The sequence below is a fragment of the Cricetulus griseus genome, chromosome 7 (assembly GCF_003668045.3).
Source record: "Cricetulus griseus strain 17A/GY chromosome 7, alternate assembly CriGri-PICRH-1.0, whole genome shotgun sequence".
NCBI classification, from domain to species: Eukaryota; Metazoa; Chordata; class Mammalia; order Rodentia; family Cricetidae; genus Cricetulus; species Cricetulus griseus.
This window is the reverse complement of record NC_048600.1, coordinates 99,521,324-99,536,826: the sequence shown is the minus strand read 5'-3', so window position 1 is coordinate 99,536,826 and position 15,503 is coordinate 99,521,324. Positions and strand designations below refer to the sequence as shown.

The window sequence follows — 15,503 nt, the reverse complement described above, 5'->3', positions numbered from 1 at the left end:
CAGTAAATTGTGTGGTAGTTGAATGAAAGAACATTGATTTCACTGTATTTGAGAGACTGAAGGTGGGTGCCCAGGGTTCAGATTCCTGCAGTGACTTATTTTATCCTATTGGACAAGTTGTTTACCTTTTCCATTCTTGTTTCCTGTGCTTAAAATGAGTTTAATAACAATGTCTGCGGATATGGTGTTTGTGAGAATTAGTTAATACAGAAATGTACAGAGCTTTGGAGAGTACCTAGAATGTAGTGCTGTAATTATTTCCTAGTATCCATTTAAGTTGCTTTCTTTAAAGAGAGCAATCATTTTTCTATAAGAAGTATTTTTATTTTTTGTCGTTGTTCATGTCTTTTATTCATTTTAAAATAAGGTAATTTGTCATTTTCTTTGTTAAGAAGATTTAACTTGATTTACTGTTTTAACCAAGTTTTAAGAAATAAAATATAGTATAGTTGACATGTATACAATGTTACATAGTATATCTTATGATTTTTCTCGTAAGTCTTTATGGTAAACAAATTATTCATCATATTAATTATAAATAAGTTTACTTTTAAATTAATTAATGACAAGTGTGATGACTTGTGCCTATAATCCCAGCATTTAACAGGCCAAGGGAAGGAGGCTTGCTGCAAGTTCGATCTGACTGTTTATAGAACAAGATTGCCCTAAACAAAATAGCAGGAAATGTTTTAAAATGAGCACCTAAGGATATTTTTAATTCTGAAAATATGTCATTGCTAGCTTTATATGTTTCTGTCTTTAATATTTTCCTAATAATCTATTTATTAGCTTTGGAAATAAAGATGACATGAACTGGCTTTTTCCTAATTTCCTTCTTTATTAGGAACTGACGAATCTCCAGAACCACTGCCAATTCCCACGTTTTTGTTGGGTTATGATTACGATTTTCTGGTGCTTTCTCCATTTGCTCTCCCTTACTGGGAGAAACTTATGCTGGAACCATATGGATCTCAAAGAGATATAGCCTATGTTGTACTCTGTCCAGAGAATGAAGCGTTGTTAAATGGAGCCAAAAGCTTTTTTAGAGATCTTACTGCAATATATGAGGTAGGTATTTTATAATTTATGTTTAAATTATACTGGGGAATTCTACTGGCTGATGAAAAATGCTGATTTTTGTCAGTTGTCTTACTAGGAAACTATACTCTTCCACATTTTTGCTAGTCTCTGTTAGGTATGTGTGCCTTGGGTCACAGTGGAAAACATAGTATAGGAGGGACCCATCGAGGGCATATGTGTTATATTTAAAGTAACCCTTGGTATGTTGGGTGTGGTGGTGCATATCTGTAACTCTTGTACTGAGGTAGTTGAAACCGGAAAGTCTCCAGGCCAGTCTGGCCTTCACAGTGAATACCATATCTTGGAAAAACCGTATTACTAGGGATGGTGGTATATGCTTATAATTCCAGCATTCGGGAGATGAAGGCAGGAAGATCAGAAATTCTTGGTCATCCTTAACTACATAGAAAGTTTGAGACCAGCTTGGGCTACCTGAGCTGTGTGTGTGTGGGTTGGGGGCAGGGGGCAGGGGAGGGGAGTGCAAAGCAGCAGCTTGAAATTCCTAAAGGAAGATGACCAGTGTCTGCATACTTACCCATGGTGTTTTGACTCAGTTGTTAATTATAAGTAATAAAGCTTGTTTTAAATAGATTGAGTTTTTAATTTAATATCTGTACCCTAATAGTATAATAGATTCCCTGAGTCTACCTTTTATATATGTATTTGTAGTCCTGTCGATTGGGCCAACACAGACCTATTTCTCGACTGTTGACGGATGGGATCATGAAAGTGGGAGCTACTGCATCAAAGAAGCTTTCAGAAAAGTTTGTAACAGAATGGTTTTCTCAGGCAGCTGATGGTAACAATGAAGCATTTTCTAAGCTCAAGCTTTATGCACAAGTCTGCAGATATGATTTAGGTAATAAATTTGTATTCATTCTACAAGAGTAGTGTGAGCATTGTGGCTTGGTTCATCATCTATTTTTGTAAATAATATCCTAGTGTCATGTAGCCATCTCCATTTTTCAAACACGCTGTCTCTGCCTGCTTTTGTCCTGTAAAGTCAGAACTGAGTAGATGTGGCAAAGGCTGTGGTTTCAAAGTTAAATATGTACTGTCTGACTGTCCACATAGAAATTCCGTTTGCTTCGTATGTGGGCATCCTCTCAAGTAGACATTATGGATTCCAAAATATTTTCTGCTACTTCTGTGGGATCTGATGTTTTACGCACTTCAAGATCTACGATTTGTTAATAATTCAGATGCATGTAATTTCTAAGTCAACTATGCAACTCCAGAAAAAGTCTTATTGTGGCTAAGAGAATGACTGTTATTTAAAACCTTTTTGTACTTTTAAATACCAGTGAACTTTTTTACATTTATCCAAAGAGATGTAATACCAAATTACTGAACTTAGACATTTTTGTAAATTGAGCTTCATGGTACTATTCCTCCATTTTATATTTTAGTTAGCTGTCAGTTTGGACAGTATTTCTTCACTTTGTGAAGAAATAATACTTAATAACACTTGCAGTGATTTGATGAAAAATTGTTACATACTGCTGTCACGCTTGTTGATGTGTTCTGATTTTTTTATTAACATTTACTGGAGTATGTTGGGTATATGCACCTGAATCAGTGGAAGTCAGAAAGCTACTTGCAGCGTTGGTTCTCTTTCTACCATGTGCTTCCTGGGGATTAACTTAATCACTGAGCCATCTTGTCAGCCTTTGTTTACATCTAATTTTGCCCAGGAAATAAAATTTTCTTACATTTTCATATTGATTATCTTAAATTTGAATGAAAATGCAGGTTTACTTTTATAGTTCCATTTTAAACTTGTTTCTTTAGTTTCTGGGAGAAAATAGAAAGCTATTACATGCTACACTGTTAGTAAAACAGTTAAGGGAAGATAATTGCCATGAAAGTATCAACTAAATTGTTATTTCTTTAGTAGAATAAAAATAAGTCAGTGAAACCAAGAATTAAATACCCGTTTTTTGTTCTTTAGGTCCATATCTTGCTTCTCAGCCGTTGGACAGCTCTCTGCTCTCCCAGCCAAATTTAGTTGCCCCTACAAATCAGTCTTTGCTTACTGCACCTCAGATGACAAATACTGGAAACGCTAATACTCCATCTGCCACCTTAGCATCTGCGGCAAGTAGCACTATGACAATGACTTCAGGTGTTGCCATATCTACTTCAGTTGCCACAGCTAATTCAACTTTGACCACAACTTCATCTTCATCATCTTCCAATATGAGTAGTGGAGTGTCATCAAATAAACTGCCTTCATTTCCACCCTTTGGCAGTATGAACACTAGTGGTTCAGGATCCATGTCTGCACAAACAAGTACAGTTCAGAGTGGCCAGCTGGGAGGACAGCAGTCATCATCTCTGCAGGCAGCAGGAATGTCAGGCGAGTCAGCCTCGCTTCCCACTCAGCCACATCCTGATGTGTCAGAAAGGTATTTTTAAGATACTGATGCTTGGGGTTGAGAGATAGTTGAGCAGTAAGTAGCATGGGTTTAGCCTGCTTGAAGCCTGTGGACAGTGTATGAAAAGATAAAAGCAAATTTAAGTTTGTGGAAATTCAGAATCTATGGTGTCTCTTTGTATCTTTTGTTTGTTTGTTTTGGTTTTTCCAGACAGGGTTTCTCTGTGTAGCTTTGGAGCCTATCCTGGCACTTGCTCTGGAGATCAGGTTGGTCTTGAACTCAAAGAGATCCTCCTGCCTCTGCCTCCTGAGTGCTGGTACTAAAGGTGTGTGCCACCAATGCCTGCCCCCCCTTTTTTTTAATCTTAAGACAGTCATAAATGAATATAAAGTGCTTCTTGTTCTTATTGTGGAATTTAGTTCAATCATGTTAAGTATTTTATGTATAAAATTATAATAAAGATTGTTTTAAAAGTCTTTATCATAGAATCACAGGGTTGGTGTTAAGATCTTAAAAAACATAATTCCACATATCCCTATGCTTGAGCCTGGCCTGTGCCGTAAGCAAATGTAGTTTTTTATATACACTGCACAAATGCTTAAGCAGTTGGAGCTTGCTTCAGTGTGTGTGTGTTGTTGGTACCTCACCCTGGGCCTTACATATAGTAGGCAAGCAGTCTACCACTGCATTGTAGCTCAGCCCTGGCCTTAGAGGCTTTAGATTCTTAGTAAATTTTAATGTCAGCCCTGTCATTTACCACTTTGTGATTAGGGGGCAGTCTAACTTGTTTTAGCATGTGTCCTTATCTGTAGTATGGAAGTAATATGGTATAATGCAAATACAAAAGTGCCATGACAAATTCCCATGTTTCATTGGTTCAGTTAGTCTGAGCCTAGTTATTTTTTCAGCTACCTAGAATGCAGTTGTTCCAAAAGTCACATGTAAATATGGGTAAAAATAAACTACTATCCAGATTGGTTTGCCCATCTTGAATATCTACATAGATCTGAAATTTAAAGAAAATTTACTTATCAAAGAATGATGCTTATTCACCACTAAACTTCTGAAATTAATGTGTCCAGTCTATAAATGCACCAGAACATTGAACTGATAACCCCGGCTTCTGGATTAACTCTGTTTCTGGCAGGATTGGAAGCAGGGCCATTTTCTGAGATGGCTGTTAGACACAGCTTTGTCTCAGTTTAATCTCTTTACTGTTAAGCTGTTTAAGAAGTCTATTGTTCTTTCTTTTAAAAGCACAAAACCTCTTATTTCAAATGGTGTGAAATGTGAATGGTATGTGCGGGAGCTATGGTTCTCTTTGGAGGGAAGGTAGTGTTCTGATTTTCAGAGAGGTTTTCTGATATCTTGCCCCCAGTAAAGGAGAAGAGAAGGATTTGCTTTGGTGCTATCCCAGGAAAATGAAATATAACTTTCTGTTTCATTTCTATTTAGCACAATGGATCGTGATAAAGTGGGAATTCCCACAGATGGTGATTCACATGCAATTACCTACCCACCTGCAATTGTTGTTTATATAATTGATCCTTTTACGTATGAAAACAAAGATGAGAGCACTAACTCTTCTAATGTATGGACTTTGGGGCTACTTCGTTGCTTCTTGGAAATGGTCCAGACTCTTCCTCCTCATATCAAGAGTACTGTTTCTGTACAGGTAAGGATTTGATGTTTTAGAACTTTTTTTGGTTTTTCGAGACAGGGTTTCTCTGTGGCTTTGGAGGCTGTCCTGGAACTAGCTCTTGTAGTCCAGGCTGGTCTCAAACTCACAGAGATCCGCCTGCCTCTGCTTCCCGAGTGCTGGGATTAAAGGCGTGCGCCACCAACGCCCGGCTGATGTTTTAGAACTTATAGAGGAACTTTTCGGTATTCACATTCATTTTGTTAAATGACAAGTTGTATGCCATGTGTGGTGGTAGACACCTTTAATTCCTGGACTCAGGAAGCAGATTGAGGACAGCCTGGTCTACAAAGTGAGTTTCTGGATAGCCATTGCTACACAGAGAAACTCTGTCTTGAAACACACACACACACACACACACACACACACCACACACACACACACACACACACACACACACACACACACACACGGCATGTTGTGTTGACTTTACTTAAATATTATAATAGAATGTTTTTTGCTGTCCTGGAACTCGCTCTGTAGATCAGGCTGGTCTGCCTCCTGAGTGATGGGATTAAAGGCATGGGCCACCACTAAGCAGCTTATTATAGAAATTTTAAGAGTTTTTAAAAGATAAATTTTATAGTCATGGGGGCTGGATCGATGGCTTAGCAGTTAAGAGTTCTTGTTGCTCTTTCAGAGGATCCCAGTTTAGTTATTTCCACTCAATCCAGTGGCTCACAACTGTCTATAACTCCAGCAACAGGAGATTGCCTCTGTGAGAGCTGTCATACACATAGTATACACACATAGACAAACGCACACATAGACAAACGCGTCCAAACACACACACACACACACTTGTCATTCTCCTATCATGATTAATAAAAATATGAAGTTGGGTAATTATGGTGGTGAGTGCTTATAATCCCAGGAAACTGAGGTGGGAGGATCACAATTTTGAAGCCAGCATCAGTACATAGTTCCAGGCTAGCCTGGGCTATATAATTAGACATTGTTAGCTCCCTCCCTGTCCCCCTCCCTGCTCCCCCCCCCAAAAAAAAGATAATATTGGGCATATTGTTTCTTCTGTGCTTACTCTGTAAGCAGAGTTATAAAGTAGTGCCTGCATAGGAAAATAATGTCTGCATTCTTTGTAAGTTAGTTTTAATTGGGACAGGCTGCAAGTAAAAGAAGAAAATTAAATTTTGATTAATAGGCCTCATAGGAGTCTTCTTTGGTTTTTAGAGACAGGATGATTTCTCTGTGTAGCTTTGGAGCCTATCCTGGCACTCAGTCTGTAGAACAGGCTGGCCTTGAATGCACAGAAATCTGCCTGTCTCTGCCTCCCAAATGCTGGGATTAAAAGCATGCACCACCACTGCCTGGCAGGAGTCTTAATAAGTATAATTTCGGTGCATAGAAAATTTAAAAGCTTTCTAGGTGGTTCTTTAATTTAGGGTCCATATAAATTGCCTCTATATTAAAAGCTGTGTAATAATCGTGAGAGAGGTGGCTCAGGTTTTAGGGCATTGGCTGCTCTGCAGAAGACCAGGGTTCAGTTTCCAGCACCCACATGGCAGCTCACAGCCATTCATAGCTCCAGTCCCAGTGAATCCAATGCTCTTTTCTGGGCTCTGCTCAGAAATATAAGGCATATATACATATATGCTGGTAGAATGCTCATACATGTACCATAAAAATTAAAAACACTGTATGATAGAAGCTGTAGGTTTTTTTTTTAGCCAATCTTTCCATTAGATGTTGCTGAAGTTTTGTCTGAAGGGATTTCTCTCACTCTCTTTTAAGTCACTCTGTTAACATTGGTAATACTCACTTTACCCGTAGATTGTTCCTTGTCAGTACCTGTTGCAACCTGTAAAACATGAAGACAGGCAAATCTACACCCAGCATTTAAAATCTCTGGCTTTTTCGGCCTTTACTCAGTGTCGGAGACCACTTCCAACATCAACCAATGTAAAAACACTGACTGGGTTTGGTCCAGGCTTAGCTATGGAAACTGCTCTTAAAAGTCCCGATGTAAGTATTATAAGTATGCTTTCAATGAACAAAGTTGTTATGATGTCTTACATTTTAAGATTTTATGTAAAACTAAATAATAATGCTTTGTTTTATTTTCATTTCAAGTTCTAAGATTGCATAGTTCTGTAGTACTTTTTTACTTTTTTTTTTTTTTTGCAGAGACCAGAGTGTATTCGACTTTATACACCACCTTTTATTCTGGCTCCTGTGAAGGACAAACAGACAGAGCTAGGAGAAACATTTGGAGAAGCTGGACAGAAATACAATGTTCTCTTTGTGGGCTATTGTTTATCACATGATCAAAGGTGGATTCTAGCATCTTGCACAGATCTGTATGGAGAGCTTCTAGAAACATGTATTATTAACATCGATGTTCCAAATAGGTACTTATATTTCCTTAAACATCTTCCCAATTTGAAATGTTAGTATATGTACCCATGCACAAACACACAGATTCATACTTAGTAGATAACCATTTGAAACACACACACACACACACACACACACACACACACACACACACACACACACACACAAAATGTTAATTGTTGAGGTTCTATGTATACTTTTATCTACATTTTATATTTATTACTTTTATAATTAAAAACATATTGTGGCCAGGTAGGTTGATAAATGTCTTTAATCCCAGCATTTGGGAGATAGAATCAGGTGAATTTCTGAGTTTGAGGCCAGACAGGACCACATAGTGAGACTATCTCAGAAAACAAATGCCCCCTCCCTTGATTAATCTGCTGTACAGATAAGATTAAGATCCCTAACTTTTATGTTATAAAGCTTGTGGCAATGATTTTTGGATGAAGAATTTGAAACATTAAGGACTGGAGAAGATGGTACAGCAGCTAAGAGTATTTGCTGCTTTCCCCAGAGGGATAGATAGAGTTGGTGCTTAGCATCCACATCAGGAGGCTCCATGGGCACCTGTGCTATGTGCACAAACCACCTAATACACATAATTTAATAATATTTTTAACCATTTTTATTTTTTGTGCACTGCTGCATGTGGGTGTTAGAAGCCCTGGAACTGAGTACAGACAGGTGTGAGTTGCCATGTAGGTGATGGAAATTGAACCTGGGACCTCTGGATGAGCAGCCAGTGCTCTCTCTTAACTGCTGAGATGATCTGTCCATCTCACTTAAAATATTTTAGAAAGTCCTCCCACTCATGAAAGTATGATCTGCTAAACTGGGCACTTAGAAGTACTAGCTGCTTCTGTGGAGGACTGGGTCCTATTCCCAGCACCCACATGGTAGTTCACAACCTTCTATAATCCTAGGTCCAAGGAATTCAGTCTACTATTTTGGTCTCTAGGGACCAGGTATATGTGGGGTGCACATACATACATGTAAGCAAAACAGCCATATGCATATAATAAAATAAATCTTTCAAAAAAAAAGAGATTTAACAAAGAGTAAGATTTGTAGGGGTAGGCAAGATGGCTCAGTGGGAAAAGATGACAGTATTGGAGTCCTGGGACTCACATGATGGAGAGAGCCAAGTCCCAAAAGTTGTCCTCCACTCTCTACAGCTGGGCCATAGAATATGCATCCCCCCCCTACACAAAATACATTATAATTAAGGTGTAATGATGCCTATCTTGAAAATATAACCCCTTACTGTTTTTTATTTTACTGGTTCTATATTGGGAAAATTAAGGCAACTGAGCTATGACTGACTTGTCTATAATATCTGAAGAGTAATTATATCTGCTTCATCAGATTGTTAGATTGAAATGAGTATTGCATGCACAGTGAATGGGTCATATATTTGTAACATAGTAAGTGCTAAATAAATGTTAGCTTCTATTGCTCATTTGCAAAGTGCTTGTGTTAACACACTTGCCTACCAAGTGAAGGATGTGCATTAGAAAACATACAACAATGTTATTTGTCCTGAGGAATGTAGTTTGTGTTGGGTATTCTTTATCTTTTAAGGTATAGAGATTGGGTTAGAACAAATTGTTGGCCAAAATTGGATAACTCATCATTTTTTTCAGTTGTTGTCCATGACATTGTTCATGCAACCTTTGCAGTAGTGAGAGCTGTTCATGGCTTGTAAAACTTGAAGTATTGAACTTTAAAAAAACAAAAAGCTTTTGCTGGAATAAATTGTATTTATAGTAAATTGAGGTTGTTGGTAGGTAAACTGAAAAAACTTTTCTTAGGTTAAGTATGTATCAATATATATTTATAATTTATTTAAATTTATTTTATGTGCATTGGTGTAAAGGTGTCAAATCCCCTGGAATTGGAGTTACAGATAGTTGAGCTGCCATGTGGGTGCTGGGAATTAAACCTGAGTCCTCTGGAAGAACAGCTTGTGCTTTTATCTGTTGAGCAATCTCTCCAGCCCCTCAAGACATTTTAAGAATTTATTTGTGTTGGTGGAGGTTGGAGGATAACCTCAACTACCATTCCTCAGGTGCTCTCCACCTAACCTTCCCCTTCTCTGAGACTGGCTAGACAGTCTCTAGTCTGGACCTTGCTAACCAGACTGACTGGTTAGTGAGCTGTCTGCTTCCTCATCTCTGAGATTAAAACTACACATTTATTTTCTTAGTTTGAGGGGATTGAACTCAGGTTCTGATGCTTACTAGGAAAGCATGTTAGCAAATTAGCTATTTCTTCAGGCCCATAATGGATATTGTAAAACATTAGGAATAACCAAACAATCCATAAGATTGAAGCTGCGTATGATATCATACACCTGTGTTTCCTGCAACTCAGAGAGCTAAACCCAGGAGGATGGGTTATTTGAATTTGGGAGTTTAAAACCATCTTGGGCAGCCTAAAGAGATCCTATATCAAAAACTTAGGAACTTGAATGGCAAGTATGTGTGTATTAGGACTTGGTTTTTGTAAAGGTTTTTGTTTTTGTTTTTGTTTTTTTCGAGACAGGGTTTCTCTGTGTCTTTGGAGCCTGTCTAGGTTTGAAGCATTAAAATTATGTAAAGGACCAGGAATTGGGGAATATAGCCCCATAAGTATAGGCATATCATACACAGTAAGTTATCTGGTACCAGTATATATACCCTGGTACCAGTCAATAAAACAGAATAAATAATTGATGAACCAGTTGCCACACATTTGAACCCTCTTATTGAATTTCATCATGTGAATTTTAGAAATATTTACAACCATTTCATTCAATAGGGCTCGTCGGAAAAAGGGTTCTGCCAGAAGGTTTGGTCTACAGAAACTTTGGGAGTGGTGTGTAGGACTTGTTCAAATGAGTTCCTTACCATGGAGAGTTGTAATTGGTCGCCTGGGTAGGATTGGACATGGAGAATTGAAAGGTAAATTATGCTTTTATCTAGTTTTTTTTTTTTTTTTTTTTACTTTGTTTTATGATGACATATATTTGGTTCAGAACATATTAAGTAACATGCTGAATAAAATGCTGAAGTGCTCAGCAGTTAAGAGGTCTTCCAGCGGTCCCTGGTTGGATGGCTCACAATATTTATAGCACAAATTTCAGGGTGTCTGATGCCCTTTTTTAGCCTCTGGGCACTGCACACTCATACTCATAAAATAAGAAAAAAAATCTTTTAAAGTGGTAAAAGTTATCAATAAAACTTTGTTTTAAAGAAGGAGCCAAATATAGAGACATTATATAAATATGACTTTAGTGTGATATTCACTGAAGGTAAGGGAATAAGAGATTTCAAGTACCACTAACTGTAAGAGTTTTAAACATGCTGGGTGATGGTGGTGCAAACCTTTAATCCCAGTACTGGGGAGGCAGAGGCAGGCAGACTACAGAGCTAGTTCCAGGACATTTTAACTTGATGATAACCTCTGTATTAGAAAATACATTAACTTTAAAGCTGTTATATATTTCTCTTTCATTTTGACCTTTGGGCTAATAGCATAACAGAGCACTTACTTTTAGTATTGTCTCTTTCTGCCCCTCTTGATACCCACAGATTGGAGTTGTTTGCTGAGTCGTCGAAATTTGCAGTCTCTTAGCAAAAGGCTCAAAGACATGTGTAGGATGTGTGGCATATCTGCTGCTGACTCTCCGAGCATCCTTAGTGCTTGTTTGGTTGCAATGGAACCCCAAGGTTCTTTTGTTATCATGCCAGGTTAGTCATCTTAAGTGTATGTAAGATTTAATTAGACCTTGTACAGTTAAGTTTTTAAGTGTTACATAAAATTCTTCACTTACAAAAAAGGAAAAATACATTTCTCTTCAGATTCTGTGTCAACTGGTTCTGTTTTTGGAAGAAGTACCACTCTAAATATGCAGACGCCTCAGCTAAATACCCCACAAGATACATCATGTACTCATATACTCGTGTTCCCTACTTCTGCTTCTGTGCAAGTAGCTTCAGCTACTTACACCACTGAAAATTTGGATTTAGCTTTCAATCCTAACAATGGTAAGTTAATTGAGCCTTAAAATTTCTATTTTATTTGTTTTGAAATCAAGGTCTTAGTATGTATCCCTGTCTGGCCTGCTACTTGCTATTAAGCCCAGTTTTGGTCTTGAGCTTCCAGCAATCCTTCTGCTCCAGTCTGAAAGTGCTGAGTTTGTAGGCATGTATGTATGACTCTGGCTGTTTGTTGTTGTTTCTTTAAAAAATATTTTTGAGACAGGGTCTTGCTGTGCTCCTCAGGTTAGCATAGAATTCCCACACTTAAGCCACCCTCCTTCGTCAGTCTCCCAAGTAGTTGGGACTACAGGTACATACCACTCACTGTACCTGGACTCCAGGGCTGCTGCTGCTGCTGCTTTTTTTTTTTTTTTTTTTTTTTTTTAATATTGACAGTTTCAGTACTGTGAATAGCATGCCCTGACATTTACCTTAGTAAGAAAAAGAGTTTTGCAGATGTAGTAAGTCTATTGAGATAGAAAGTTTATTTATAATAAACTATGCAGATGGGACTTAATAGCAATAAAATATATCATATAACAAGGAAGCAAAGAAAAAGCTGAATATATACCCAATAGGAACAAGCTGTTTGATGGAACAAAAGGATGCAAAGTTAAAGAGAAGGCTTCGAGCCAAGGCATATAGTTCAAGTCACTGGAAAAGACAAGGAAACAGATTATTGAGAATTTTGATTCCGAGACGTACACGAAAAAATGTTTATTTTATTCCAAAATAAACTTATTCCATAAGTGCATGGTAATTTGTTAAAGTGGCTCCAGGAAATGGCTGCACCATTTTGCATTATTTTATCAGAATTGGTCATTGACATGAATGCTGTAAATTTTATTTTGAGGGTTATCATTGATCATAAAATTTTTGTATATTTATGTTGTGTTTTAGAGTCACTTGTACATAAACTTTACCACTCGTGTGTGTGTGTGTGTGTGTGTGTGTGTGTGTGTGTGTGTATCTTCTCCATATACCCATACCCACAGTGTTCCCTCCCTTCCTCCCCTTCCTCCCCTTCCTCCCCTTCCTTCCTTCCTTCCTTCCTTCCTTCCTTCCTTCCTTCCTTCCTTCCTTCCTTCCTTCCTTCCTTCCTTCCTTCCTTCCTTCCCCTTCCTTCGAGATTAAACCTAGGGCTTTTTGCATGCTAGACAAGCTGTTTCTACCACTGAGCTATATTTGTAGTCCTTTATATGTTTTTGCTCATATAATGTTTTGCATAAACTGCTAGAATAGAGATGTAACTTGGTGAACCTTTTAGGTTGTAGTTTAATAGAAGAGAAAAAAAATAGTGTTTATTGTTACTCTGAACTGCTTTTGAAAATGGTAAATCTTCAAAGATACACATAAATTTTATTCTCCATCTGTCTGCCTATCTCTTCTCTCTTCTCTCCTCTCTCCTCTCTCCCCTCTTGAGGTTCGGTTTTACTGTGTAGTCCTGGCTGTCCTGGAGGCCGCACTGGCCTCAAACTCAGAGATTACCTGCTTCTGCCTCCTGAGTGCTGGGATTAAAAGCTTGTACCACCACAGCCTGGTACATTTTATCTCTTTATTTTATTATGTAATAACTTGTGTATTTATTACTTAGTAATGAATAGTACTGTTTAAAACACATTTACATTTCTTGATTTATTTTGGTTTTGTTATCCATTGTTTCTATAACATTATTATATACTTAGTGGTTTAAAGGAATATGAGTTTGCTATAATGCTCAAAATCATTCTCGGTGGTTTAAGTCAAGCTGTCTTAGGGCTGATTCTTTCTAGAGTCTTAGATAAATCTGCTTCCTTGCCTTTATCAGCTTTCTAGAGACTATTTTGTACAAAGAGAACAAAGCATGTATTTTTTGGCTTCTGCTCTTTCTCTCCATTTTGAATGACAGCAGTAGTTCCTTTACTGCCTCCCACTCTACTCTGTCCTTCCTATCAGGACTCCTGGAGCTGGGGTTAATTCAGTGGTCTAGTGCTTACCTGTTACTTGTGTGACACATGGTTTAATAAGTGGCATCTCATTTAAGTAAGAAGAAAAGGATCCCTAGGATTACAGGGTCCATTGGAAAGTCCTGAATAATCTCTTTGTAGGTCTCTTTAAATTGATCAGTGCTGCAAAATCCTTTATATGACTGTCAGACAGGTGATGTTGGTTATATTAATCCATTTTACTTTAAGATGTTTTTTGGTTGGCTTTGTTTTATGAAACGGAGTATCACTACGAGTAGCACTGCCTAGCCTGGAGCTCACAGAAATCTTCCTAACATTTTTCTCCCCTAAATTTTTGAGACAGGGTTTCTCTGTGTATCTTTGGCTGTCCTGGAACTTGCTCTGTAGACCAGGCTGGCCTCAAACTCAGAGATCCACTTGCCTCTGCCTCCCGAGTGCTGGAATGAAAGGTGTGCACCACCACATCTGGTGCCTACAGAAATCTTCATGCCACTGCCTCTAAGTGTTGAGATTAAAGGCCTGCATCAACATATCCCAGCTGCTGTTGTTTTGAGACAGGCTCTCCCTGCTTGTTTAGCCAAGGCTGGCCTTAAACTCATAGTCCTCATCACTCAACCTTCTGAGTGGTGGGATTACAGGCATATGCCATCATGCCTTGCCAGTCCTATTTTAGTTAAAATTTATTTTAATACTTTATTGTGAATGATCATTGTGCACAAAAATTGAATATTAATTTCTTTCCGCTTTACAGATGGAGCAGATGGAATGGGTATCTTTGATTTATTAGACACAGGAGATGATCTTGATCCTGATATCATTAGTATCCTTCCTGCATCTCCAACTGCATCTCCTGTACATTCTCCAGGTTCTCATTACCCCCATGGAGGTGATGCTGGCAAGGTAATTCCGTTACAAAAAGTTTCAGTGTATGTAAATGCCATCTATCCATCCAGGGATTATTATATCAACTAGAACACCATTTTCCCCTTTGAAATTAGGATTTGCTGAGATCAGCTAAGCTCATGCACTTTTATTTAGCTATTAATCCTTTTTTCTGTGCCGTGGCGGGTTGGGGTGGGGTGGAGGGGGACACGACGATGCAGTGATCTTCCTACATCTATTTCACAAGCATACCCTGCCCATGGCCTCTCTTGTTTGCTTATTTTTGGGGTTTGAGCCTCCACTGTGCAGGGATTGCACCAATATGTCTGGTTCTTTTTTTTCTTTTTTTCCCCTAACATTAAAAGTACCAGTAATCCTATGATGAAAACACATTATGTAAAATTCTCAATGAATTTTACAATGATAAGTCAGTTTTTACTGACTTATCACAGTAGTAGGATTACTGGTGCTTAGGGTTTTTTTTTTTTTTGACACAGGGTTTCTCTGTGTAGCTTTGGAGCCTATCCTGGCACTCACTCTGGAGACCAGGCTGGCCTCGAACTCAGAGAGATCTGCCTGCCTCTGCCTCCCTCGTGCTGGGATAAAAGGCATGCACCACCAACGCCCGGCTTGAATCAATTTCTTTTTATCTATTTTCTTAAAATAAATGCTGAGAAATTTGTTTTCCAATCCAAAGGTAATGAACAATAGTCCATATTGCTATAATGCCTCCCAATACACCGTTGAAATTAATATCATTGTATAGACAGTTTAGGGTGAACAAAGCAAATTGAATTTGTCTTTTGAATTGGGGTTGAGGAATTAGTTGAGGAACTACTAGGAAATAAATACCAGTTATAATGAATGGTTTGTATTTTGTATTCAACTTGACCTTAGACATACTTTGTTTTGCTGTTTCATAATACACTGTTTTTATGGTATTATTACATTAATTAGTTATTAAACTTAGATTTGAATTTAGACATGCTTGACAAGTGTGCTGCTGTGGACCCACATTCTCAGCTCTCAAATTTTGAGATGGTTTAGATACGTTGTTCAGGCTAGCCTTGAACTTACTTTAGCCCAAGCAGGCCTTGAAACTTCTTTTGTTCTCCTGCTTCAGCCTCTGAGTGGTAGAGAT

The 15,503-nt window shown here is 38.1% G+C and overlaps 1 protein-coding gene across 1 annotated transcript in view; it reads left to right on the top strand.

Moving 5' to 3' along the window:
• Positions 1-15,503, top strand: part of Med13 (mediator complex subunit 13) — a 97,220-nt gene that overhangs the window by 72,582 nt on the left and 9,135 nt on the right. Inside the window, exons 18-27 of the mRNA XM_027426367.2 lie at positions 845-1,068; positions 1,750-1,939; positions 3,032-3,488; positions 4,914-5,133; positions 6,946-7,137; positions 7,300-7,523; positions 10,312-10,454; positions 11,085-11,243; positions 11,355-11,540; positions 14,232-14,380. Coding sequence (XP_027282168.1) covers positions 845-1,068; positions 1,750-1,939; positions 3,032-3,488; positions 4,914-5,133; positions 6,946-7,137; positions 7,300-7,523; positions 10,312-10,454; positions 11,085-11,243; positions 11,355-11,540; positions 14,232-14,380 — 2,144 coding nt within the window. The remainder of the gene's footprint in view (positions 1-844; positions 1,069-1,749; positions 1,940-3,031; positions 3,489-4,913; positions 5,134-6,945; positions 7,138-7,299; positions 7,524-10,311; positions 10,455-11,084; positions 11,244-11,354; positions 11,541-14,231; positions 14,381-15,503) is intronic.